The 26582-nt window shown below is 39.0% G+C and overlaps 1 protein-coding gene across 2 annotated transcripts in view; it reads left to right on the top strand.

The window, feature by feature from the left end:
• TPP2 (tripeptidyl peptidase 2) overlaps positions 1 to 26582 on the top strand; it is a 58642-nt gene that overhangs the window by 24506 nt on the left and 7554 nt on the right. Inside the window, exons 17-28 of one of the 2 annotated variants that reach the window (XM_068162288.1) lie at positions 42 to 196; positions 734 to 850; positions 2268 to 2368; positions 3408 to 3504; positions 3761 to 3898; positions 5705 to 5949; positions 6142 to 6220; positions 8029 to 8067; positions 14666 to 14817; positions 14919 to 15015; positions 15871 to 16001; positions 16886 to 17093. In XM_068162288.1, coding sequence (XP_068018389.1) covers positions 42 to 196; positions 734 to 850; positions 2268 to 2368; positions 3408 to 3504; positions 3761 to 3898; positions 5705 to 5949; positions 6142 to 6220; positions 8029 to 8067; positions 14666 to 14817; positions 14919 to 15015; positions 15871 to 16001; positions 16886 to 17093 — 1559 coding nt within the window. The remainder of the gene's footprint in view (positions 1 to 41; positions 197 to 733; positions 851 to 2267; positions 2369 to 3407; positions 3505 to 3760; positions 3899 to 5704; positions 5950 to 6141; positions 6221 to 8028; positions 8068 to 14665; positions 14818 to 14918; positions 15016 to 15870; positions 16002 to 16885; positions 17094 to 26582) is intronic. The other variant, XM_068162366.1, reaches the window with a different exon arrangement.

Here is a 26582-nt window from a genome sequence, read left to right as displayed (position 1 = left end):
TGTATCTTGAAACTAAATTTCCTTTTTTTTCTTTAATGTAGAAGTGACGGTATGTTCGTGTTCAGCTGATGTGACTGCGAAGTTTGTGCTTCATGCCGTTCAGCTCGTGAAACAAAAAGCATACAGAAGCCATGAGTTCTATAAATTTTCATCCTTACCAGAAAAAGGATCAGTGACTGAAGCATTTCCTGTCTTAGTAAGTTACCTTAGGATGGTGTAGGGAAAGAGGGAGGAAAACAGTATGTCAGTACAGTATAGTGGAACTCCTTTCATTGTTGTTTTTTCTCCAAAGAAAAACCCCAAACCAAGGAACTTGTATGCTTGTTACAGTACAGAAGGCATTTAGTTGTCAGTTTTGAAAAGATCTTTTACAGCTTGCTAGGGTTAATATTAATTACTCTGATAATTTACGAGTTTAGTATGTGTGTAGTCTGTGTACTTTGAAGGATAGGAAAGAAAGATGTAACATTTAAAACCTTGTAGCTTTCTCTGTAAGCTTTACCCCTGGCACTCTTAAGATCATCAGTCATCCTGTGTTGTTGGAGCTGTCTTCTGTTTTCTGGACCAAGTGTGATGTCTTACTTGGTACTGCACAAACCTATTCAGTAAACCAGACATAAAGTGGTCTTTTTAGAGCTGTACTCCATTTTTATTGTCTTGAGATGAGGGAGGTTGGAGTGAAGAGAAGAGGAAGATGGAAACTTAAGCCTAACTTTCTGCTTTTGTTACTTAGGCTGGAAAAACCATTGAATTTTGTGTTGCTCGGTGGTGGGCAAGCCTTAGTGATGTTAGCATTAATTACACCATTTCTTTTCATGGTGTTCTTTGTGCTAGTCCTCAACTAAACATGGTAAGTTTCCAAAGTGTGTGGGTTTTTTTTTAATTACTCTAAAGTCCTATGGTATCTCAGAATAAAAAAAGCTTTTGTTCATTATTGTCTGTATTTAGAAAGATTAAAAATAACTTTATACATCAGATGCTCATGTTTTCTTTACATAAGTAGGAGTTGAGTCCTATAGAAATGCCCTTTACCATTACTATGTGATTTTTTTTTCCTTGTGTTTTCATTATAAATCAGTCGAAGAGGAAAAAAAGGGAAGGAGGGGAAGCCAACACGAGTAGAAGGCATACTAAAAGGCTGAAATTGTAACTACACTTAAACTAGGAAGTGTTGGTGTGAAGAAACTTTTCTGGGACTGCAGTTTTTGAATCCCTAAGCTACCATTGCTAAAAAACAATACTCTGGATACCATATTGATAACAAAATGTCATTGAAAATTTTCTGTTTAGTGTTTCTTTGAGATGTGCTGATTTGCTCTAGATTTGTCTTAGGGCAACTGAAGGCATAGGGATGGGCAATGTCATAATTTTTATGGCTCTCTGATGCTGAAGGGCTGAAAAGGTTGCTAAAAAGGTAACATTTACAATACATTGTCTTGCTCCTGCGTTCTTTGCTCTTCTATGCAACCTGGATTGGCTTGACTTTGCCTCTGTCTTGCTCTGTTTGAGAGCTAAGATGGCCACCACCATGCTAATTTATCCTGGGTCCTTCCGTATTTTTTTTTTTCATCTACCTGTCCCATGGGTGCATTTGGATGTGTTTAGATTCCTAAGTGCTGAACAAAAATGAGTGCACTGTGATAAGGCACCAGGTTTTGAACCAGTAGAGCAGAAATGAAAGAGCTAATGGTGGTGTGCATGCAACTCCTTTTACCTATCAGGATTACATCAAGTGAATGATGGAGAGTTAAAAATGAGGGAGTACAAATAGGTTTTGCCTATCCTTCTTGAGCACCTGTAACTTTTTATAAATTAATTTTAATAGTGCTGATATACTGGTGACTTTGTCTCAAAATACAGCTATTTTTCAAATAATTTTGCCCATCACTACCCCATGTGTGTAGTATTTTTTCTTTATCACATTAAATTGTTCTGTAATAATCCTAAGCAGAAGCATCAGAAAATACTTGTTTTAAGATTCTGGATGAATAACACTTGTGTTTATTGAGCTTCACAATCAAAGGAAATTATCACAAATCACAAATAAAACCTGACTGTGACTGGTACAGTTCCTTATGAAGTACTTCAAATTAAGGGGAGGGGGAGTATACAAAGACTTCAGCTCTGAATTTTAGTTGTATGTTCTAGTGTATCTGTTGCTGTAAAGTAGAGATAAACGTGACAATTTCAGACTCAAGCATTATTGATGGTCGACATCTGGTATTGTAAGTGCACAGAAGCATAATTGTTACATACTTTTTCTTTAGCATGCTTCAGAAGGCATCGTACGATTTGATGTCCAGTCCCTGCTGAAGTATGAAGATATTGCTCCATGTATAAATCTGAAAAGCTGGGTTCAAACACTCAGGTAGAGTTTCTGGTGAGCTGTGTTGGGAAAGTGAGAAAACTGTTCATAGGTAGTTGGACCAGTAACAAGCTAACAGTGAAATTTAGAATAGTGACAATATTCTTGTCAAAATTTAGGTGGGGTTTGGAAGTATGAATAAAATGTCAGTGTTCTCTTTCTTGGTTCCATTTAACTGCAACAAAGTTTGGGAATTACAGTACATTTTCCATACAAACCATTTTCCTTAACCTAATTCAAATAAAACAAAACAAAAAGACATGTCTTCCAAAGGAGGTACTTGGAGATAAAAGGCACTTTGAAGAATCCAACTGTCATTATTTGGTGCTACTGATTGCTTTGGGGTTTTTTTAAGCAGCTGCTGCAGGTCCTGACCAATTTTTACCTGGGAAAACTGTCTTCTCTTTCTTGCTTGATTGGAAGTTTCTTTTGTAGGATCTGGTGCAAAATTTTGTGTGGAAACTCATGTTTATCATCTTGTCAGTTTGACACATGCTTATTTGGAAGAAAAACTTTGAAAAATTACTAACCACTGTGGCAGTTACTGAAGTTGGTCACTTAATGAGGAAAAAGAAATGCCATGCAGTTTAAGCAGTGCTTTCAAGAGTTGGGCTGGACAATTTCACAGTCGTCAGTAACCCGAAGTTTTCATTGTTTGGGCCTCTCAGTAGAGATTTTGTGCTCTGTCTGATACTTTTGGATACTTGTAACTGGAATTGATGTTGCCAGAAGTTTAATGAACATGCTGCCAGGTTAGATTCTGAAATGCCTGACTTCATGGCCTTAAGGAAATAAAACAGTTCTCTAAAGTATCTTTGCTTCATTCTTGCTTTGTAAAATGGAGATGCTTTTGAACTGATACCCATTTTAACTGAGGATTTTATGATACTTGGATAGTTAGAGTATTTTTAGAGATTTTAGTGCATGTGCTGAATTCAGTTTTACTTATAGAAGTTTTGCTTCTGCTCAAGCATAACAAATTTTGGTAGAGGATGCATCTTTAAGAGAATGTTGTGTTGTTTTTTCTGTCATGTAACTGCAGACCAGTGAGTACAAAAATAAAACCTTTGGGGTCCAGAGATATTTTACCAAATAATCGTCAACTGTATGAGATGATTCTGACCTACAACTTCCATCAGGTAAGGGTTATGTGTGCTTGTTTTTTAAAAGGCAGTCATAAATAGAGCGTTTTTTAAAACCATCTTTTAACTTTAGAGAAACAAGGTCTAGATTCACTCTCAAGACTCAATATAGTCAAAATTCTGGTTTCTTTTTAGGAGCTACTATTAATTAAAAATGGGATTTAGTTCAGGTATCCCTTTAAATATGTCTGTAAGCATTTCACTTCTTTTAATCAATAATGGATTAAAATTTTCCAACATTTCTTTTTAATAGCCAAAGAGTGGAGAAGTAACTCCGAGCTGTCCACTTCTTTGTGAATTGTTGTATGAATCTGAATTTGATAGTCAACTGTGGATTATTTTTGACCAGAACAAAAGACAGATGGGTTCCGGAGATGCCTATCCACACCAGGTATAGAGTAATGTATTTATTTACCTTCTGTTTTCTGCATAGTGTGAACATTTCCATTCTTCACCTCCCAGGCCTGCTGTTAGCTCCTAACATTTCCTGATCTGTATAGATAATAATGTTCTTATGCCTTCAAAAGAAGACAGGTTCAGTGGTAATGTATTTGTATGGAAAAAAAGTAATGACAAGTTTGTTTCCATGAAATAGAGCTTTGTAGTTTTGTTTTGTTTTTTCCTGAGGAAGGAGGAAGTTATACTGTGTGTTTTTTTCTAAACAAAGCTGTTAACTCTTGATTTCTTGTTATTTTGATTGGTGCTTCTTGAGTGAATTCAAGTTTTCATCTTTATATTTGGGTTTCTTACAAAGATGGTACCTTGAACATGTCTATTAATGGTGGAAAGTATTCATTCTTTAATCTGTCTGACTTGTCCACTGATAAATCAGGGGCTTCTGTATCCATGAAGATGTGTCTTCTGGGCAGTTGATGTCTTCAAACAGCCTTTTAAATGCTGTAGCTTGGTTTACTTCCTGTTGTTGCCTTTCAAAAGGAATTTTTTATGCAAGACTTGCAGATACTGTAACCTCTGTAGGTATATCTCTTTCTACTGGAACAGACTGTCTGATCATGTACAAAAGGATGGGGCTGAGGAAGAAATAGAAAGAAAGAAAAAGTAGAGAAGCATTTTCCATGGCTTTTGGTTCTGAAAATATTTTTTTACCACTCCAAAACTACAGTTGAATTTCATCAATGTAATGTTTATTTTGACAGATTTCTGTACTTCAAGAATTATCAAAAATCAGTTTTAAAGCATGTCATTTGACTCTTACAAATTAATTTCAGAAGTTACATTATTGAAACTTCTATTCATAGCCTGCATTTTTAAGAAGCTATAAAATATAAAAAAATCACCAAAGTGATCCAATACTCACACCTAGTGGATCACCAATACCCTAAATCTCTGATGTTCTGCATCATAGAACAGTTCTAAAGCAATTCAAAATTACTTTATCCAAAAAGGAATATCAACAGAAAGCATGAATCCCTAACCCGGGAGGAGATTCTGGGAGCCGTGTAGTTCTGAATTACTGTGCCTTTCTGGTTTAGGTCTGCTTTTTGTATTTACAGCAGCAGAACGGAAATGGAGCATAGTAGTGCTCAAAACCCCTGTATGATGCCCTAGTAGGATGATAGAAATGAAAAAATGTTTTCAAAACTAAGAACTTGAGAGTCTAGGTGACTTTTAGTGGTGTATTGTTGTGTGTTCTTTGTTATTTGGGGAGGCAAGTTGTTTGGCTTTTTTTAATAAGTGGAAGTGGTTATCCTCCGAACTCAGTATGTAAAAAGCTTAGGGCAGAGACTTGCAGCTATTGAAACTGTAGCCTTAAATGGCACAGGAATACTGGATCCCTTGTTGTGAAAGCTGGTACAATATTTGAGACAGTAGAAGATATTCCAAACCACAGAGTAAACCGAAACTGAACGTGCTAGATGTTTTAAGCTCAAAGTTTAGCAAGAATTAAGATGATTGTTTGAGCATTTATTTCAGTGTAGGCATAGAAGCAAATAATGTCAGCCTGTTTTGTGTTCTGAATTATTTTAACTTTTTTTCCAGTCAATCTAAAATGTGTTTTAGCAGCTATCAAATCTTAAAATCACTGTTTGTGGGCGATTCCAAAGCTAGCTGTCTCGAATATTTTAAATTCTTAGAGTTGTATGGATGAAGAAGAACACAACAATCTTATTTTTAGGTTTCTTCATGAATAGTGAAGCATCTAACCTTGACATTTATGAGAACTTCTTTCTTTCAGTATTCTGTGAAACTGGAAAAAGGAGATTACACTATTCGGTTGCAAATTCGTCATGAACAGAACAGTGAGCTGGATCGCATCAAAGACCTCCCATTTATTGTTTCTCACAGGTTGTCTAGTACCTTGAGCTTAGATATTTATGAAAACCATAGCCTTGCTCTCTTAGGGAAGAAGAAATCCAACAGTTTGACTTTACCACCCAAACACAGCCAGCCGTTCTTTGTTACATCTCTGCCTGATGACAAGTAAGTTACTTGTGTCCTGCTTTTGTCATCTATATCAGCTGCCTCTGCACCTAGCTGAAATGGTGCTTTGATAGTATCTGCTTAGTCATCTAGTTCCTCTTGTGTTGCTTTTTTCACAGTGTGGGTTTACTGTATTCCAAATGGAACATTAATGAACCTGGTTTTAACACTGAACTGTCTTTCTTTGAACAGAATACCTAAAGGAGCAGGACCAGGATGCTACCTGGCAGGAGCTCTTACACTGTCTAAAACAGAACTTGGAAAGAAAGCTGTGAGTATTTGGCATGGATAACTCCTTGCTTTTTTTTTTTTTTTTTAATTTAAAACTTTTGAAGCAAGTAATTGGCATGCCAGGAAATACTGCGCTGTATTTCATGGGTTTAGTACTTCAGAGAGCACTAGGTTTAGTAACATAACACATGTAGAAGCAGTTGCTTCATTATGAAGTCGGAATAACTTCTGTGTAATTCTGATTTTATTTTCATTTTATAATTTCAAATTGTTATATTTTCTACATTTTTAATTCTGATTGTTTTGCTCTGAAGCGCTGTCTCTAGAACCAACTGCTTTTTTGTTCATGTAGAGACTTTTAAAGTGCTATCATGTAATTGCTTACCTTAGTGTATATATGTTTTTAATGCAAAAGTATGTACATATATTGCTTTGTGCATGTTGGATTATCTGAAACAGCTATACTTTCTTGCATGTGTACAATTTTCTATACAAATGTGTTAACACCTACATGCTATTGTTACAAAGTAGCAGAAATTTTGCTGACTTCAATGCATAAGCAGATAGTCTTACCTGCTGCACACTGATGTTGTCAACCACTGACTGACGGTATGCTACAACAGAATGCTCTAAGATCTTTTTATGCGATGCCAGAAATAAGATTTAGGGTGGTTATGCTCCCAATGCAGCATGTTGTAAAAACTTTTCTAGCTTGTATGAATCCATATTACAGCACTGATTATAGTAACCAGATCTCTTATGTGTATCTGGTGCTACAGTATTTAGAAGATTCTCTTAGCTGTTTTTAAATGAATGAGAAAGCTGGGAGTAAATCTGAATCAGTTCTGGTAACTGTCAGTATTTAATAGTAGTTCATATATGACCATGTATCACCAGAACAATGTGTATAAAACTGGAGTACGTTTCCATAGAAAATTATTTTCTGAGGTAGGTACATACCTTTAGATCTTGTTGAATGGAAGAGTTTATTTGTAGGTGGTACTTTTGGGCCAGGTGGCATGTGAGTGCAGATTAGATAATGTATGTATCAATGAGGAAAAGCGCAGTAATTAAGACCTCTAAAATACTTATTTTTATATTTCTTTGGTTCCTACAAGGTTGCAAGTATACTTTGATGAAATGCATGGTAAATCCATTATAGGAGTGTAGTATAATTTCCCTGATTTGAATTCTGCACTTCCTTGAACTACTGGTTGTAATTCTCATCTATCTTATTTTAAAACCATACTAAGTGGTTATATACAGTGATTTCTGGAATAGGAAGTAGGAGGTAGGTAGGTTAAATTTCATGTGATGAGGGAATGAATTCTAGCTGAGGCATGTTTCATGTCATAGTTTAAGGTATTTGTGTTTTGGTCATATTTCACTGGAAAAAGGATGCTATTAAACAGCTGCCTTTAATGGACCTCAGTATGTTGTACCAAGAGATAAAAAGGACTAGGCAGCAAAGTTGTCTGCAGGTCAACAAGTGGATGAAATTTGAGGGAAAACATATTTAATTTCTCTGTACTTGTTATGAAATAGAACAATGCCTAAAAATCTACACTTTTGAATCTGAATTTCTGCAATTTATTAATTTAAGCTAAGTGGTTAACAACACTTGCTTGTCTTAAAGAAATAATGGACTGTATACACAGAAATGCATTGTTTCATTCGTTTTGGAAACCTGAAAGAGCATGCTTTAAGAGCATGTTTGACTGTAGATGTGACTCTCTAAAAGTTTAAAAATCTAAAGGTTGAAAGTATAACCATAATTGTACAGAGAAGGTGTCTCCATCCTGTGTGGTGTGTGCATGTTTTCTTACAGTATGTTATTCTAACTCCCAGGGGCAGTCTGCAGCAAAGCGGCAAGGAAAATTTAAAAAGGTACTGAATGCTAGTTTTTGACAAAGATATACTTAAGTCTCTTTGCATATGACTTAAAGAATTTGTCTGCCAGTCTTGGTTTTGAATTTATCTCCCTCATCTATCTCCTTAGTCCTGAGTTATTTAATTCATCACCTTGTGTATGTTCTGGTAGAATGATAAAATTCTACTGCAATACAAAGCTGAGGGGCACATGAGCATCTGGATCCTTCAGCATAGATGGTGTGAAAATGCATGTGGTGATAGTGATCTGTATTTTTATTATTGTCAACTGCTTAGGAATCTTCAGTGTTTGGGGTCAAGGTTTTCTGTGGCATATGTTTCTGCATACTCTGTTTGGAAATTGAGAACTGAATTGGGAGCTGGCTTCATTACAGTTGTAGAAAACATACTTAGGGACGGACTTGAATGGAAAATCTTTCAGTTCATTATTCTATTCAAATTGAATATAACTCATTAATGGCTAGAGTTTATACAAGGATGTAGCAGGTAGTGGAACTTACCAAAAGAATTTTGGAGTGTGTATAAGAAATCAGGAAGGGAGTGTATGATTTTTTAACATGGCAGCATTTAATACCTTGCTTTGTCATATTTTCACATTATGTTCTGCCAGTAGTCACAGACTACAAACACATATCGTAATAGGCTACCTTCATAAGGCTACTGAGTGTGGTTTTGTTTTTTGTTTGCTTATTGGTTTGGGTTTGTTTTCTTTTTGTTCTTAAATGACATGCAAATTATTCAGGATTCCTCTTAGAAGAAAGACGTGAGAATCACGAATAAAGTGGCTTACAGCCATAACTTGCTATTGTTAGCAGTGACTTGGTAGCTGAACCTGATAACTTTAATCTTGGTGTAACAACTGTGTGGAAATTTGATCAGGCTTTACAGGAAGGATTTTAATGCATGTTGCAGCAGTTTTATTTTCATATTGCATCTGAAAATACATGTATCACTTTTAGAAGGTTGATTTAAAGTCCCATGTAATTGTGTGACTTCCTGATGAATACAGTATAAAATCTTCATTAAGTGAATCCCTAAAATAAGAGTTAAACTACAATCACAATTTAATTTGTATAACAAAAACTATTAAACAGATCTAAGAGACTATATATTCTATTTTTTTCATTTGTTTTTAGAACAGAGGTTTGTTTTCACATTTGAGAGATATACCCACTTAAGCCAAAACAAACTGTTGTTCCTGATACTTCCACCTATTATTTGTAAGAGGCATCAGCATTCTAAAATAAAAGTGTCTTTTACAGCATTGATCCATAAGAGCACCATTAATGAATGTGTTTTTCTAAGAGTGCAACTCTGAGGGTTTCCTAGATTACAAGTTTATATGCACCTATGTGCATGATGCTACAAGAAATCCAGGGTGGGCATTTCGGCATGTTTGAAAGTACTTTGATTCTCACAGAATGGCTGAGGCTGGAATGGATCTCTGGAGGTCATTTAGTCCAACTCATTGAGCACAACCTTGTAGAACTAGTTTCCTGGGACCATGCCCAGCTTTGAGTATGTCTGAGGGTGGATGTATTCACAGAGAGGGTCCAACCTCTCTGAACACTGGGCTCAGGTTGCCCAATCACCTTGAAAAGGTATTTCCTTGTGTCTGGGGTGAACCGTTTGTGTTTCTGTTTGTAGCCATTGTCTTATGTCCTGCTACTGTGTACCACTGAAGTCTGGATTTCTAATACACAGATAGAAAAAAAATCCCCCTCCATCCCTAAAATGCCCTCTGTGTTCTCCAGGCTGAACAATCCCAGCTTTCTCAGCCTTTCCTCATAGGAGAGAGGCTCCAGTCCGTTGCCTTGGTTGGACCTTCACTGGACTCTCACCAGTACATGCATGTCTCTCTTGTACTGTGGAGCCCAGAACTGGGCACAGTATGCCAGAGTGGAGAAGTATTCAGTATCACTAAGGTTGGAAGAGATCTCAAAGATCATCGAGTCCAACCTGTCACCACAGACCTCAGGACTAGAGTAGGGAAGACAATACTGCCCACTGCAGGCTTGAACTCACGACCTTCCCATTAAGGGTCTTATGTGATACCAACTGAGCCACACCAGTCACCATGTGCATCACTTCTCTCAACCTGCTGGTAATATGTCCAGTGCAGCCCAGGATATCATTAGGCCTTTCTGTCCCAAGCGCACATTGCAGGCTTATGTTCAACTTAGTGTTGACCAGAATCCTCAGGTGCTTTTTTGTCAAACTACTTTCTAGCTGGCCCTCAACATGTGCTGGTAAATGGATTTATTCTCTGTGTGCAAGGCTTTGCTCCCTGTTGAACTTCATGATGTTCCTGAGAGCCCATTTCTGCAGTCTGTTAAGGTTTCTTTGGATGGCAGCACAACCCTCTGCTGTATCAGTATCAGACTGGCTGAGAGTGCCCTCTCCCTACGACTAGATCTTCAATGAAGATGTTGAATAGGATTTGAATCTGGTATTGAGCTCTGGGGTACACCACTAGTTACAGACCTCCGTCTATGTGCCACTGATCACCCTTGGGCCTGACCATTCAGCAGGTTTCAAACTGTGTAACTGCTCATCCAGCCCATACTTCAACAGCTTCTCTATTTTGCATGAAAGCAGTTTGAGGTTATGCCAGGAAACAGCCTGATTTTCCAGAGGCGGCAGTTAATTTTTTAAAGTGGACAAAAATCTCAGTGGGTTCTTCCTACAGAATAAGTAGGTGTCTTTGTTTTGCTAGACACATATAACAATTGTATGACTAATCCATAATTTTCTGCTTGAAGTTGTGTTCTGGGGAACTTAATCTTAACTTCCTGCACCCCAAAACTGAAACAAAATCTAGAACAACCACCCTTTTACTTAATGTCTTCCTGTCTTCAGTGTGTCTGGACTTAAAAGGCGAGGGGGAAGGGGAAGTTTGTGACAACTGAACCTGTGATATGTATTAAGCTCAGAATTCAGTGATGTTTTTCCTTTGAGCACATCCTCACTGAAGTAGTGTCCTGTTGTCATGGCTTAGGAAGCTGATGTACCTGTAGAAGTACCCTTGGTCTCTGATGAGGAAGCACATGCTAAACAAAAGTGTGAAAAAACAGTTGGGTTCTATGCACCTTTCTTTCACAACCTAACTTTTTTAACACAGTTACAGTGTGAGGTTTTTTCCCTTGTCCTCAGGTTTTGTCCTAAACATGGTTAGAATAAAGACAGATCATTGATTTTTATTTCTAACCCGTAAGATTTTCTGTTTTACATAATGCAGCATTTGAACAGCAATGTGGAAGAATTAGCTAAGAGATAAAAAGTACTAATTTGTTATTTTTTCTTCTCCCTACTCCACCATCCTTTTTTCCAATTAGAAGCAATAAATTAATTATGCAGATATTGATAAGTGCTAATAGAAGGCTGATAAATGCCATTGTGAAGTAAAATGTAAAAGAATTACTTCTTAGCATTGAGGCTCAATCCCTGTTCAGTCAGGGTGCCTTCAAAAATAGGGTGAAGTACATGTCTGATACTTAATTTTGTGTATAGCTGGCTTCAAGAAACTTCATTAATTTTCAATGAAATAAGAATGTTGACGTACAATTTATGGAAAGTTGCTTATATTTATGCATCTTAAAGTAGACCAAACTCCATGTGCACATTCAACTGTGATTGCAGATGTGCATGATATTTATTCAGTGGAAAATGAGACCTGGGATTGTGTTCCTTCAGGAATATTTTTCCTGCAGTTAATTTTGCTGTGAATGCTTTAAAATGCAAGTAACAACAACTCATATGTTTTTTCTATGTAAAGTACCAGATGCTGAATCATTGGATAAAAAGCTAAATTTAAATCCTCAGTCAATTAAATTAGCTGTTAATTAAGCTTTGTTAAGAGGTAACAGTTTTGAGAGCATTGTGCTTGCGTATGTATGCAGTTTGTAGCTCTAGTTAAACTACCTGAAGCTTATACTGTGTGTGATGTACACTGACCTAAGTGCATAACCTATGTACTTCCAAAGTTTTTAACATTGAGTAATTTTTAGAGGAGAAACAAAGGGAAGCTTTTGCATTAATTTGAAAGTTCTTTTAAAGTTGATTTCTCAGTGGATAATACAATTGGTCTCTGCCTTGCTCTATAACTATCTCATCGTAGATACAAATCCTGTAGAGTTACTTGAGCAATTCTGTTTTTGTGTAACAGTGAGATTTGAATAGGGAAACAGATTAAAGGACTGAATTGTGTAGAGTTGTCTGTCTTCTTAACCTCTGATGATCGGTGTTTCTGTAATGGGCAATGACAGTGAAATTCTGGGATCTTCTGGTATCTAAGGGATTGCCAAGTTTTATAAATGATGCTAGTGTTTACAGATAGGATAAAAAGAAGAAAGAAGCCTTCAGTCCATCTTAAGGTCTTGTGAGGGTTTAGTTAAATATGAGAAGTGCCGAAATCATACCTATGCTTTGAAAGAAGTTTGATGTCTGTAAAGAGTTGTGCCTCCTTTTGTGCTCTTCTGAAAAAGCTAAGTGCCCTAGTTTGAAACTTACTGTTTTTATTCCAGTGTTCATAGCTTGTAATACTTGCAGAATCCTGTGAGACCAGATGTACTGAGGTGAGAGAATGAGGAGATGACATTTTACTGTTCATTTTGCTACACAGAATTAGTCTCTTAAATGAGAGTGCTTGTTCACTTAAGTGAAGTGCTTGATTTGAAACTTAAACCAGAGTCGTAGACCCTTCTTATACAGACGAGTCGTGATAACACAGAGGTCATTTAGATCCGTAACTCCAAACAAGTCTTGCTAAGTAATATCAAAGAGGACTATCAAGGAGGAAATCCTGAAATATTGGAAGAACATTTCTAGGAAGGCAGGTTTCTTTGTTAGGATAGTATTATTTTCACTAGAGGACATCTAGAAAAGCTGTAGCTCCCGACTTAGATTTTTGTACTGAATGAACTACTTAGGCATCCTAAAATGTTTGGATTGCTTTAATGAACTATGCTGTTGCTGTCTACTGTGCCAGGTACCTCGACCAACCTCGTACCATGTTCCTCCACTACAAGTGCTTCCCTCCATGACCTGTTATGTCCAGGGTTTAGGCTGAAGACATATGTCAGTGTAATGCCTGGTCATGCACTTCATACTTGAAATGCATGTGTACAGGATAGTTCCAGTGAAAGCTGTGCTTTAATATAGATAGATCATCTAAGCTAGGTTTCAAAAAACAGTATGTAAATGTCAATTCATCTGCAATTGAATATTAAGTAGCTTGGAAAATAGTTCTAAGGGAATACTGATGATGTTATTTCTTACCAGTGTTGTTTTCCATGACCCATAGCAAGCTGCTGGTCCATTTGAGCTATCAGTTCAAATAAAATTTTTCTGCCTCTGTGTTCTTGAATGATTGCAGAAGTACAGTGTTGAAGTCTACTATTTCAAGGTGTTGCATAGTAGTTTCTAACAGTCACCTTTCTGCTTACTATTTAAGTAGCCTGAAACAATTCCATCTTGTGTACAAGATTTCATTTTCTTAAGCAATATTGACCTGCTTCATTGGAAACATATTCTCACAGATGTATTTTGGAATAATGGGTATGAAAAATTAAATTGCCATAGCAGTGGAGCATGCAACGGTATTGTGCACAATGTTGCAGCAGAGTAATTGTATCTAGAAGGTTTAAACTTAGGTGGTTTCTGCAAAATAGCCTACATGCAAAATAATGGGACATCTACCCTCACTGTTTAGAGAGGGGCTTTTTTAAAAATTGTAATATTAAAACCAAACCAAATTGCCTCCCTCAGCAATTGTAACATTTAGAAACAATGACTGAAATCTAGTGCTGGCTTATTTGCAAATGTATGTGCATGTCATTTGAGGAGATGGACTTAAGAGCACAGTCTAAGATCAGTTTGCCTTTTCCTTTTATATAGCTCTATCTGATCTTTTTGTGGTTATTGTTGAACAGTGTAACATGAGCTGAAATTATAGTGATATTTCTGTGCTAGCATATAAGATTTAAAAGAAAAATCTTGCTGCTATTAATTTGGGCACAGTTAGAGGTGGAAAATGAAAAGGCTACAGCAGTACATGGAAGAAATATTATCTCTGGAGGAATAAACTTGTTTATCCTATGGCATGATTCATGTTTATGACTTGAAAAACAAAAAAACAAAACACAGTAGTATTATTAAGATTTGGTCATCTTTATTCATTTGTGTATTCCCAGACATGTAATGTAGGATCTTTTAAGTGATTCATTTTTTCACTTTGCATTTTTAACCAAGTAATTTGCTTTTTTACAAAGCAAAACAAAAAAAAATCAACTCTTTGGATTCATTAACTAATATTATGTAGAGTATATGATTGCAAGAAATGTCAAACTTCCTAAATATTAGGCTTTCTTGTCTTACCTTTCATGTGGTGCTTTAACATTTACATCCTTGCGTTGCTTAAAATACAAAGTTAAAGCAGTTCATGAATTCCTAATGACTAACAAATACCTTTGCTCTTAGAATCCTTACTCAGTGTACATGTAGCTCAGAGTACTTGCTTGCTATGATTTAGCTTTTATGTAGCATTAGAAAAAAGTGTTGTAACCCTCTCAGCACATCTCTGTTTTTCTTCCTCCAGGATGTACTTACTGTTCACTATCATCTGATACCATCCCCGTCAAAGAGTAAAAATGGCAGCAAAGAGAAAGAAAAAGAACAGGAAAAAGAAAAAGATGTAAAAGAAGAATTTGCCGAAGCTTTAAGAGATCTGAAAATACAGTGGATGACCAAGTATGTCTGCTGTCATAAATACATAAGATTGAAGCAGCTGTACAAAAAAAAAAAAAAAAACCAGAATATATAATTTCATGTTATTTTCTCCTCTCTTCTAGGCTAGATACCAGTGACATGTATAATGAATTAAAAGAAGCATTTCCTAATCATCTTCCATTGTATGTTGCACGACTTCATCAGCTGGATTCCGAAAAGGTTATTCAACATGTTTTAAACTTTATTTGCCATAGGCTACATACACGTGTTATCTGACTCATTCTTCATACATTCTGTTTGGTCTTGAAGTGACTGTAAGGCAGACAGGACTATAAAGCAGAAATTATTAGCTAGATTCACATTTGCCTCCCTAACTGACTATAATTTCCTCATTCCCACAGCAGAATGAAAGCAAGCCTGCCTACTTACAGTGTGTATGCTTATCATGTACTCCTCCTTAAGTTAAATACATTGTAAGTTTCCTTATTAGTGTAGGCTACAGTATTACTCTTAATGGTAATTACTGCCACAAGTACACACCCTGTTCTGCTCCTCTGCTGCACTGGTCAGTTGTTCCAGCAGAATTGCTCAGACAAATGAGGACAGTAACTTTTGATATGCCACAGCCATCATCATCCCCAAAAATGGGAACTATAAACAACAAAGTATGCATGTCTGCTTTTTTGTTTGTCCTGAAGATAAGCAGATTTACGTATATGTCAGTAGCTAGAATATTTTTGTTTCATTTTGATTTTGCATTTCTGAAACTGCGTATTTGCTACCATTATTGAAGAGAATTTATTTGTACTGAAAAGCTGCTGTCTTTCTGTTAACCCTGCATTTTGCATATACCCACCTCACTTTACTTTTTGTTTTCGGTGAAATTTGGGAAATCTTGATAATGCAGATTTATCAGGTATTTTGAATCAAAAATAGGCACAAAGGGGGAAGGAGACACACTGAATTATGTTTTTTCTGCACACTGTTGTTTTTATCCTAGTGATTGTAAAATTAATGAAGTAATGTGATTTCATAGTGCTGAACAGCTCTTTCATTCTTTTTTTTTTTTTTTAGGAACGAATGAAAAGACTTGATGAAATTGTTGAAGCTGCAAATACTGTAATCTCCCATATTGACCAGACAGCTTTAGCAGTATATTTTGCCATGAAGACTGATCCCAGGCCTGATGCAACTACTATAAAAAAGTACCTGCCCAGTAAATAATCTTCTTGCATCCTGTTTCTGTAATTTCTGTAATTAGTCTCTGCTTCTAAAAAATTAAATTATTACTGCTTTTGTGAATAACTTTTTCATTATTTTTGGGGCCACAGGTAATTTAAGTTTTGACTGAAAACTTGACAGTGTTTTGAAAGTGACACCCTAGTCTGGAGAAAAAGTAGTGTTTTTTGCAGTGTGTGCCATAGTGGTGGTGTTGCAAATAGAGCAGCAAATTTGAACGTTAGGCCCTTTAAATGGGAAATGCGTATTTGTTGATGATTTTAGACAAAATCAAATATTTTGATTATAAAATTAGCCTATCTGTTCTACCTATCCTGAATACTTGTGTCTAATTCTAGAACTGCTGATATAAAAGCAAAGCTATGTCATAATAAACTTCATTCTAAACATTTCTTGGTAAGTTGACCCATTAGGTCATGTGGTTGAACCTAGCATCTGAAACCGAACACCAGATTCAATGGTGCTTTAAATGGGTGCAATTCCTTTGAAGTCAGCAGAATTGTAACTGCTTATGTTAGTGGTGGATTTGACTCCCTCTGTTTATATTACCAGGAACTATAAAACCGTATTTCTAGATGCTGGCCTATTCAGTTTTAGAATCCTGAGTTGCCCTTCCCTTAAGACATCAAAGACATCACGGAATTAGACTAATTAAGCTTGTTTGCTGCAGTGTCTATAGGCACTTTTTTTAACCTAATAATTTATAAAAAATAGCTATGCTTTAAAATCTGTCCTTGTGCTTATTTTCATTTTACATCTACTAAGTGCAGTAAACTCAGTACAGCACTGATTCTGTTTTTAATGTTGTATCCCCACAAGGTCCTTAATATTTTTGTGCTTCTTTTTCTAGTGAAATGGAAAAACAGAAGACTACTTTAGTAGATGCACTTTGTCGAAAAGGAAGTGCACTGGCTGACCAACTTCTTCATTTGCAAGCCCAAGAAGGGGCTGCTTCCAATGATGCAGAAGGCAAAGATGAGGATCATGAGAGCTGCTTAGAAGCTTTGACAGAGACATTTTGGGAAACAACAAAATGGACTGATCTCTTTGACAGCAAGGTAAGAGAGCAGAGCAGATTCTGTTTTGTCTTTTGCATGCTGGGGTTTTTGATGGTTTCTCCTGGAATTTTGCACCACCTTGGTGTGCACAGCCTCATACATATTTCCCTTCTACTTTTTCACACTGTCCCCATATGTTGTGCATCATTAATGACCTTTTTTCCACAGAGGTTTTGCCAATCCCGTCTCTGTGCATGTGAATGTAGAGGTTAAGGGAAGGGTTAGAATAATACCAGATTTCTCTGCAAAAGATGCTTGCTTTATTGAATTGCTTCTTTCTGTACTTTTCAGGGAATATTTTTGATAATCTCTGCGCTGTTCTAGCTGTACACACAGAGAAGTGTGCAGCATCTCTACTCTGTTCAGTCCTGCATTCTGTAGCCTCTTCTACACTATGGACAAGAGAAGTTTTGTGTTTTTCTGTCAATAATGTCTGTAGAGGTAAAGGAAGAAACCATTGGAAGTAATTACACTTAAATATTTATTAGCACAGATTTTCCTGTCATTTCAAGGTTCCTGATTCTGTGATTTAAGTTTTTTGTCTACTTTGTTCAAGACTGCTATTCCAGAATTAAAACAAAAAAATAAATCCCCTGTAGGTAATTAGTTGCATAGCCTTTAATTTACAGAGTTTGACTTTGAGTCTTCAATGGTTAAGCTCATGAGTATTAATTAGTTGCTGTGCTTAATTCTTGCATATGGCTGTGTTGTAATGGAAGATGAAGTGGCTGATATATTTGTTCAAATTGCCAAAGCATTTCTGATGATTTCAAAGTTTTTCTTATGTAACTAAAAGAAATTGCTAAATTTCCTTGACAGTAAATAATCTTCCCACTAAAAACTTGTGCTTTAGCAGGAGGTTGTGGTAGCACAGTTTGTGCTTTAAGTACATTGTTTTCTTGCTGTCTATGTGTAAATACAGTACTGTGTTCCAGTACAGTGACTCCCTGCTTTACTGCTGTCTTTCCATTTTCTTTAAGATGATGGGAACTATTTTAGTGGAAAACATGCCAATATAGACAGCTTGTTGGGAGCTTATCACTCTTTGCTATGCATTGTTTGCCAGGAATCATCATCTGTCTTGAATTCATATATTGGGCTTGGAATGAATGACTGATTTGAATCTCACAGACTAGGGATTGAACTTGCATCTTCGACTGCCTTAACCATGGATTTATCTGAGTGCATTTTCAGGTTTTGCTCTGAAAGTTGGTGTTTCCATGTAGTTAAATTGATATTGAAAGGCTGACAAAACTTTTTAGATTTTTCACTTCCATATTGTTCACACTTTGTGTGTGTCTGCTTTTACCTCTTGCTTTTACTAGTAAAATTGAAATGTAAATTAACTGTCCTCAGCCCTACACAGCTGCTGCTGACTCCTGCACAGCAGGATGGGGAAGAGACTTTGAAACAAAAGTGGAACAGCTCATGGGTTGAGATAAAGTGAGTTTAATAAGTAAAACAAAGTGTGCAAGCAAAGCAATTTAAGGAATTCATCCACCGAGGTGTTCAGCCATCTCCAGGAAAGCAGGGCTTCATTACATGTGATTGTTACTTGGTAAGACAAACATCTTAACTCTGAACCTTCTCTCCCATCTCCTCCATAGATTTTATTGCTGAGTACAATGACTTATGGTATGGGATAGCCCTTTGGTCAGTTAGGGTCAGCTATCCTGCCTGTGTTCCCTTCCAGCTTCTCAGGCACCCCCAACAGGCTTGCTGGTGGGATGGTGCTAGAAGAAAAAGCCTCAATGAGCAGTGCTTACACAGCTGAAATATCCCTGTGTTGTCAACACTATTCTAATCACAGATCCAAAACATAGCCCTGTACCACCTGTGAAGAAGATTAACTCTTGTCTCACCCCAAACCAAAGCATTGAGGATGCTTCTAGCCCAGAAATAACCATCTAGAGTGCTCTATTTTAAATGGGTGGCTTCTGAAAATGGAGGATGAGCCTGTCCTACTGCATCCTAATGACCTCTGTGATTCATCTTTGTCATGTACTTTTCTGCAGCCTTTCTGTCTTCTACCTTTACATAGCCACTCTTACTCAACCCTTCCTGGCTCATATACAGGCTATGTTTTATCTCCTCTTGCTGCTGGATGTATCGCGCTGTATCAATACAGTTACTAGCGTTAAGTAGTATAAGGGCTGCAAAGACAATTAAGGAACTGAGCTTCTGTCTCATGAGGAGAGGTTGAGACTGCTTATCCTGGGGAATAGAAAGTTCAAAGAGATTCTGTCTGTGTGTAGATGTATGAGGGGAGGAGTGAAAAATGAGCCAGACTCTTCCCAGTAGATCCCAGTGGCAGGAGAAGATGCAGTGGGCACAAGCTAAAACGTGGGAACTTCTTTCAAGAAAAAGCTGAGTTTTGATTGGTCTAGTTTTAGTTTTGTTGGTGGTTATTGGTTGTTCATGTGGGGTTTTTTGTGGGAGGATGGTGGTGGTGTTTGAGGGTTGGTGTTTTTGGTTGGTTGGTTGGTTGGTTGTTTTTTTTTGTGTGTGGATGATGCTGGTGGATGAGTAGCTCAACATGATCCTGGGCTGCACCAGGAGAAATGTGGCCAGCAGGTCAAGGGAGGTGATCCTCCCCCTCTACTCAGCTCTGGTGAGACCGCACCTGGGGTACTGCATCCAGTTCTGGAGCCCCTGTTACAAGAGGGATATGGATGTGCTGGAATGTGTCCGGAGAAGGGCCATGAGGATGATCAGAGGGCTGGAGCACCTCTCCTATGAGGACAGACTGAGGGAGTTGGGGCTGTTCAGGCTGCAGAAGAGAAGGCTCCGAGGTGACCTAATTGTGGCCTTCCAGTATCTGAAGGGGGCCTACAGGAAGGCTGGGGAGGGACTTCTCAGGATCTCAGGTAGTAATAGGACTAGGGGAAATGGAATGAAGCTGGGGGTGGGGAGATTCAGGCTGGATGTGAGAAGGAAGTTCTTCACCATGAGAGTGGTAACTCACTGGAATGGGTTGTCCAGGGAGGTGGTTGAGGCCCTGTCCCTGGAGGTGTTTAAGCTCAGGCTGGATGAGGCTCTGTCCAGCCTGATCTAGTGTGGGGTGTCCCTGCCCATGGCAGGGGGGTTGGAACTGGATGATCCTTGGGGTCCCTTCCAACCCTGACTGATACTATGATACTATGATCAAATTCTGCAAGGAGTTGCCTGGAGAGTTGAAGAAGTCTCAGTCCTTGGAGGTAGTCAAAACTTAACTAGCCTTGGATCGGGGCAACCTGCTATAGGTGGTCCCATTGAGAAGAGAGCTTGCTTGAACTAGGTGGTCTCCAGAGCTCCCTGAACCATTTTGTGATTCAGCAACTGCATGGCATGTAATTTATGTAGCTTTGCTATTTTCTGTGGTGATTTTCTTCATGTTTTCTGTGATCTAGTAGCATGTATGTTTATCAGTAACATTGGAGTGTGTTTTGCTAGCCATCAATTTAATGTGTCTAAAGATCACATGATGAATGTATCCTCTCATCTCTTTCATGGTACTGTTCAGTAATTATAATCCCAGCAGTATCTAGAGATAAGGTTAAAAACAGTAAGTTTGAAGGGAAAGAAATACATACTGCTCCTTAAATCTTTCACATGGTTATTGGAACTGAGACATGCAATTGTTCACTTTTATACTTTGAGGTGTGTTTTTTTCTGGAAACTCTGAAAGGATAAGGAGTGAGAGTCATGTGATTTGGGTATTGATGGGATGGAGAATTTTGCTTTGAAATAAGATGGAGTACTCCAATGACCTTTTTTCATGATAACCGATTTGGAAAAAAAGAACAAGGGCAAGGGTAAAGAGAGTTACTTTCAAATGAGGAAAAAAATGCTTACTAGAAGTTTCATGCTTGATGCTGTTCATATTCTTTAGTTGCCTTTACTAACAGGTGTCATGTCTATCTAATAATTTTCTTAGGAGCTGGCTCTAGTTTGCAATTACTCTCTTCAGACCAGCTGTTTCAGTTATTAGCACTAGTTTCCAGCCAATGACAGAGTATTCTTTAGTCATTCAAAATCATAAACATGTGATAATGATCCAATCATGCTTTATTTAGCTTTCTTGAGGGTCACATAATTGTGATATGGCCTGACACCAATAAAGTGTAAGAGAGTTTTTACAACAATGACAGTAGGAATATAATTGCAACTGTGAGAAAAGCTGTACCCCTGTGTCGTGGGTGGTAACTTTTCTTCAAAAATGAATGCATTGTAGTTCCTTCATTCCACCCACCTCTACCAAACTACATCCGATGTTCAAGCTGTCTGGTCAGTATTCATTTTTATTCATAATGTCTGATAAGTTTTGTGAGTGAGATTGTGCTTAAAGCTTTCTCAGCTTCCTATTTGAATTAGAAATAAGTGTCTTCTGCCTATGAGATCGTCTGAGAACATGTTCTACATCTCTGCAGTGACTTCTGGTCTGCCTCTTTTGCATCTTCTGTCTGTTTGGAAGAAACAGATAAATCTTCTGTATTGCTTGTGATATGCTGCTGTACTTACAAAATATTTTGTCACTTTAAAGACAGATTTGAATAACTTCGTGCAAATTTTATTTTATAGACTGTTGGAGGAAAATTGCAAGTTTTGACTGTTAAAGGTGAACCATACTGTTCATTTAGCTTGCTTCCTTTGAGATAAGTTTATGAAAAATGTTGAGGACTTAATTTATGAAGTGATGTTTAAGGCTTCCAAGCAGATTTTGTCTAAACCCAACTATTTTCACTAGAGTGAGGTCAAAAGCATTGGATATGTTCTTCCGTTGAGCTGATGTTAACTTCACAAAATTCACAAGGGTTTAATGGCCTTCTTGTAATGCCAGATCGGACTGACTTAGACCAGAGTGATGAAGTATTGTGACTTGGCTCGATCACTGAACTTTTTATGACTCAGTGGCCTTTTGGATAGCAAGAGAGATTTGGAAAGAGGAAGGGTAGAGTGAAGTATCGATTTGGAATCAGGTGTGAATGTCCTTCAAATGAGGGTCCTCAAGAGTCAACTTACTCTAATGCACTGTGTTGGAAATGAAAAAGTGGATCTTTATCTGTATGTGGAAGTAGTTTTGAGATATTAGCTCTGGGAAAATGAAACAACTGGGTGTGAAAAGATGGAAATAAGACACTTGAATACTGCACTGATGGCTTTAGATAGAGACATTTCTCTAAGTGTTTTTCTTTTGAAGCTTCATATAAGTCAAAGTTCATCCAGATGTGAAGTAATTAAAAGGCTAACTAAATTTTTTAAACCACAGGCAGACAACTTCTCTATACACTTCTGATCTTTTTCTAGTAAACCAGGTACTCTCACAGTGTACTTGTTAGTCCTTTTTGAATTACCTGTTTTCCATTGAAGAATCCCCATTTCCCTGTATGGTAGCAAGTGCATAGGGAAGCATGAAATGAAATTTTTATGTCCCCCTGTGTATACAAAAGCATTTAAAAATACACTCCAGTTGTGACTCTGTGCAGGAAGTACTTGTTTGTTTTGATGCATTTGTGATAGGGATTTAGGAGTTGTAATAATGGTGTGTAAGTTTCAGCATTTTTCTTGTTTACTAGAATGTAGCTTTAAAATTTGTGGGCCAAAATCAAACAAAATTGCTACAGGAGAGCAGTGAGACTTTTGCCAGTTTGTTTCTGGGAATAACCCATCTGTAGAGTTTAATGCTCCTCAACTTTAGATCATATGTTGGGGAAAAGCAAAGTCACATTTAAAAATAAGTAGAAAAAGCAAATAAAAGGCACAGAACTTTCCATCTTGTCTTCTAAGCATCTTTAACCGGGATTGTTTTTCATATTACTGTCTGCACTGTCAGATGCAGCTGTTTTTCCTAACTGATCATACTCAATTGATGCCAAAAGCTGGTTGCTGGATACTTGATTCCCTTAACTGCCCTCCATCCTTCAAAATATGAGTAAACTGTTGTATTTTTCAGTGTGAATACTCCATGTATTTGTACTAGGCCAGTTGACAGAACAGAGAGGAGGTAACAAAGGTAGAATAGAATTAACGAGACTGGAAAAGACCTTTGAGATCATCAAGTCTAACCTATCACTCACCACCACCTAATCAACTAAAGCATGGCACCAAGTGCCTCATCCAGTCTCTTCCTAAACACCTCCAGTGATGGTGACTCCACCACCTCCCCAGGCAGCCCATTCCAATGGGCAATCACTCTTTCTGTGAAGAACTTCTTCCTAACATCCAGCCTGAACCTCCCTGGCACAGCTTGAGACTGTGTTCTCTTGTTCTGGTGCTGGTTGCCTGGGAGAAAAGACCAACCCCCACCTGGCTACAATCTCCCTTCAGGTAGTTGTAGAGAGCAATAGGGTCTCCTGTGAGCCTCCTCTTCTCCGGGCTAAGTAACCCCAGCTCCCTCAGCCTCTTTTCATAGGGCTTTTGTTCCAAATCCCTCAGCAGCTTTGTTGCCCTTCTCTGGACACATTCCAGCAAGTCAACATCTTTCCTAAACTGAGAGGCACAGAACTGGACACAGTACACAAGATGTGGCCTAAGCAGTGCTGAGTACAGGGACACAATGACTTCCCTGCTCCTGCTGTCCACACTGTTCATGATACAGGCCAGGATGCCATTGGCCTTCTTGGCCACCTGGGCACACTGCTGGCTCATGTTAAGCTTACTATCGACCAGAACCCCCAAGTCCCTTTCTGCCTGGCTGCTCTCCAGCCACTCTGACCCCAGCCTGTAGCACTGCATCGGGTTGTTGTGGCCAATGTGTGGAACCCGACACTTAGATGTGTTAAATCTCATGCCTTGGACTCTGCCCATCAGTCCAGCCTCTCAAGGTCCCTCTGCAGAGCTCTCCCACCCTCCTAACAGATCAACACCTGCCCCAAGGTTGCTGTCTTCTGCAAATTTACTGATGATGGACTCAATCCACTCATCCAGATCATCGATAAAGATATTAAAGACCATGGGGCCCAGCACTGATCCTTGGGGGACACCACTAGTGAGTGACTGGCTGCCAGCTGGATGTGGCACCATTCACCACCACACTCTGGGCTCGGCCCTCTAGCCAGTTCCTAACCCAACACAGAGTGCTGCAGTCCAAGCCACAGGCTGACAGCTTGGCCAGGAGTTTGCTGTGGAGGATGGTGTCAAATGCCTTGCTGAAGTCCGGGTAGGCTACATCCACAGCTTTTCCCACATCCACCAGGCAGGTCACCTGATCCTAGAAGGAGATCAGGTTGGTCAGGCAGGACCTGCCCTTCCTGAATCCATGCTGGCTGGGCCTCATCCCTTGGCCATCCTCTAAGTGTTGTGTGATTGCACTCAAGATGACCTGTTCCATAATCTTGCCTGGCACTGAGGTCAGGCTGAGAGGTCTGCAATTCCCTGGCTCATCCAACCAGCCCTTCTTGTGGATGGGCATCACATTGGCCAGCTTCCAGTCATCTGGGACCTCTCCAGTGAGCCAGGAGTGCTGAAAAATGATGGAGAGTGGCTTGGCCAGCTCATCTGCCAGCTCTCTCAGCACCCTAGGATGGATCCCATCCAGTCCCATGGACTTGTGGGGATCCAAGTGGCTAAGAAGCTCTCTAACTACTACTTCTTGGATTACAGGGGAACTCTATTGCACTCTGACTCCATCTGCCAGCTCTGCAGGCCAGCTGTCTGGAAGACAGTCTGTCCTGCTATTAAAAATTGAGGCAAAGAAGGTGTTAAGTACCTCCTCCTTTTCCTCATCTTTTGTTACTATGTTCCCCTCCATGTCCACCAAGGAGTGGAGGTTGTCCTTGCCCTTCCTCTTACCATTAATATATTTGTTAAAGCATTTTTTGTTGTCCTTCACAGCAGTGGCCAGTCTAAGCTTCAAATGGCCTTTTGCTTCTCTGATTTTTTTTCATATATGACCTAGCAACATCTTTAAACATTCCATGGGTTACCTCACTTTTCTTCCAAAGATGCTACACCCTCTTTTTTTCCCTTAATTCACCCAGAATTTCATTACCCATCCAGGCTGGCTGTCTACCCCAGCAACTCATTTTCCAGCACATTGGCACAGCCTGTTCCTGAGGCTTCAAGAGTTATTTCTGGAAGTAGGTCCAGCCCTCCTGAACCCCTTTGTTTTTAAGGGCTGTTTCCCAAGGTACCTTCTGAGTTAGTTCCTTGACTAACCTGAAGTCCGCCCTCCGGAAGTCCAGAGTGGAGGTTTTGTTGCTGCCCCTCTTAGCTTGTCTGTGTATTGAAAACTCAATTATCTCATGGTCACTGGACCCCAGACAGCCTCCAACTACCACATCACCCACCAGCCCTTCTCTGTTTGTAAAAAGGTCAAGCGAAGCCTTACCCCGGTAGGCTCACACAGCACCTGGTCTAAGAAGCTGTCCTCCATACACTCTAAACCTTCTAGACTGCCCCCTCTCTGCTGTGTTGAGTTCCCAGCAGATATCAGGCAGGTTAAAGTCACCCATAAGAACAAGGTCTGGTGATCGTGAGACAGCTTCTAGCTGCTTACAGAATAATTCATCAACTTCTTCATCCTGGTTGGGTGGTCTATAACAGACTCCAACCAGGATGTCTGCCTTGTTGGCCTTTGTCTAATTCTCACCCCCAGGCATTCAAGTTGATCATCCTTAATCTCTAGTTCCGTGGCATCTGGAAGCCTCCCTGATGTACAGGGCCACCCCTCCACCCTTTCTCCCTGGCCTGTCACTGCTAAAGAGCCTGTAGCCATCAATTTCAGTGCTCCAGTCATGTGAGTCATCCCACCATGTTTCTGTGATGGCAACTACATCATAACTTTCCTGCTGTAACAAGGCTTCCAGCTCCTCTTGTTTGTTACCCTTATTGCGTGTATTAGTGTACATGCACTTCAGCTGGGCTGCTGGTTTTGCTCCTGACTGTAGCTTACCACTCTCAGACTTCTGTCTTGAGCAACTGGTTTCCCTTCCCCCTTCAAATCTAGTTTAAAGCCCTGTCAATGAGACCTGCCAACTCCCTTCCTAGAACCCTTTTCCCTTTGTGGGATAGGCTGTTCTCATGTGCTAGGATCTTTCTCCCCCTCTGAGATGTATGTGCTCCACCTGTTGCTATCGGGGAAATTTCTATGGCCCCAGGTCCATGGTCGGAAACCCCAAAATTCCGTTGGTGGCATCAGCCTCTGAGCCACCTGTTAATTACACCTGCTTTCCTGTTCCTTTCAGTATTCCTTCCTGCAACTAAGGGTATTGATGAAACAATTACCTGTGCCCCTGAGCCCTCAACCAGTTTTCCCAGAGCATTGAAGTCCTTTATGATTGCCTTTGGAGCTCTGGTTTCCATATCGTCACTTCCCACCTGCATAACTATCAAGGGATAGTAATCAGAGGACTGTACCAGACTAGGCAGCCTCCTGGTAACATCTCTGACCCATGCCCCAGGGAGGCAGCAGACTTTCCTGTGGGAAGGATCCGGCCAACATGTGGGGCCCTCTATTTCTCTCAGGAGGGAATTACCAATAACAATTACCCTCCTCTATTTTTTAAGGGA

The sequence above is a fragment of the Melanerpes formicivorus genome, unplaced genomic scaffold, assembly GCF_026170545.1.
Source record: "Melanerpes formicivorus ecotype bairdi unplaced genomic scaffold, bMelFor1.0.p_v2 SCAF_1, whole genome shotgun sequence".
Taxonomy (NCBI): domain Eukaryota; kingdom Metazoa; phylum Chordata; class Aves; order Piciformes; family Picidae; genus Melanerpes; species Melanerpes formicivorus.
Note: the sequence above shows the minus strand (reverse complement) of the source record. Positions and strands in the feature narration are given on the sequence as shown.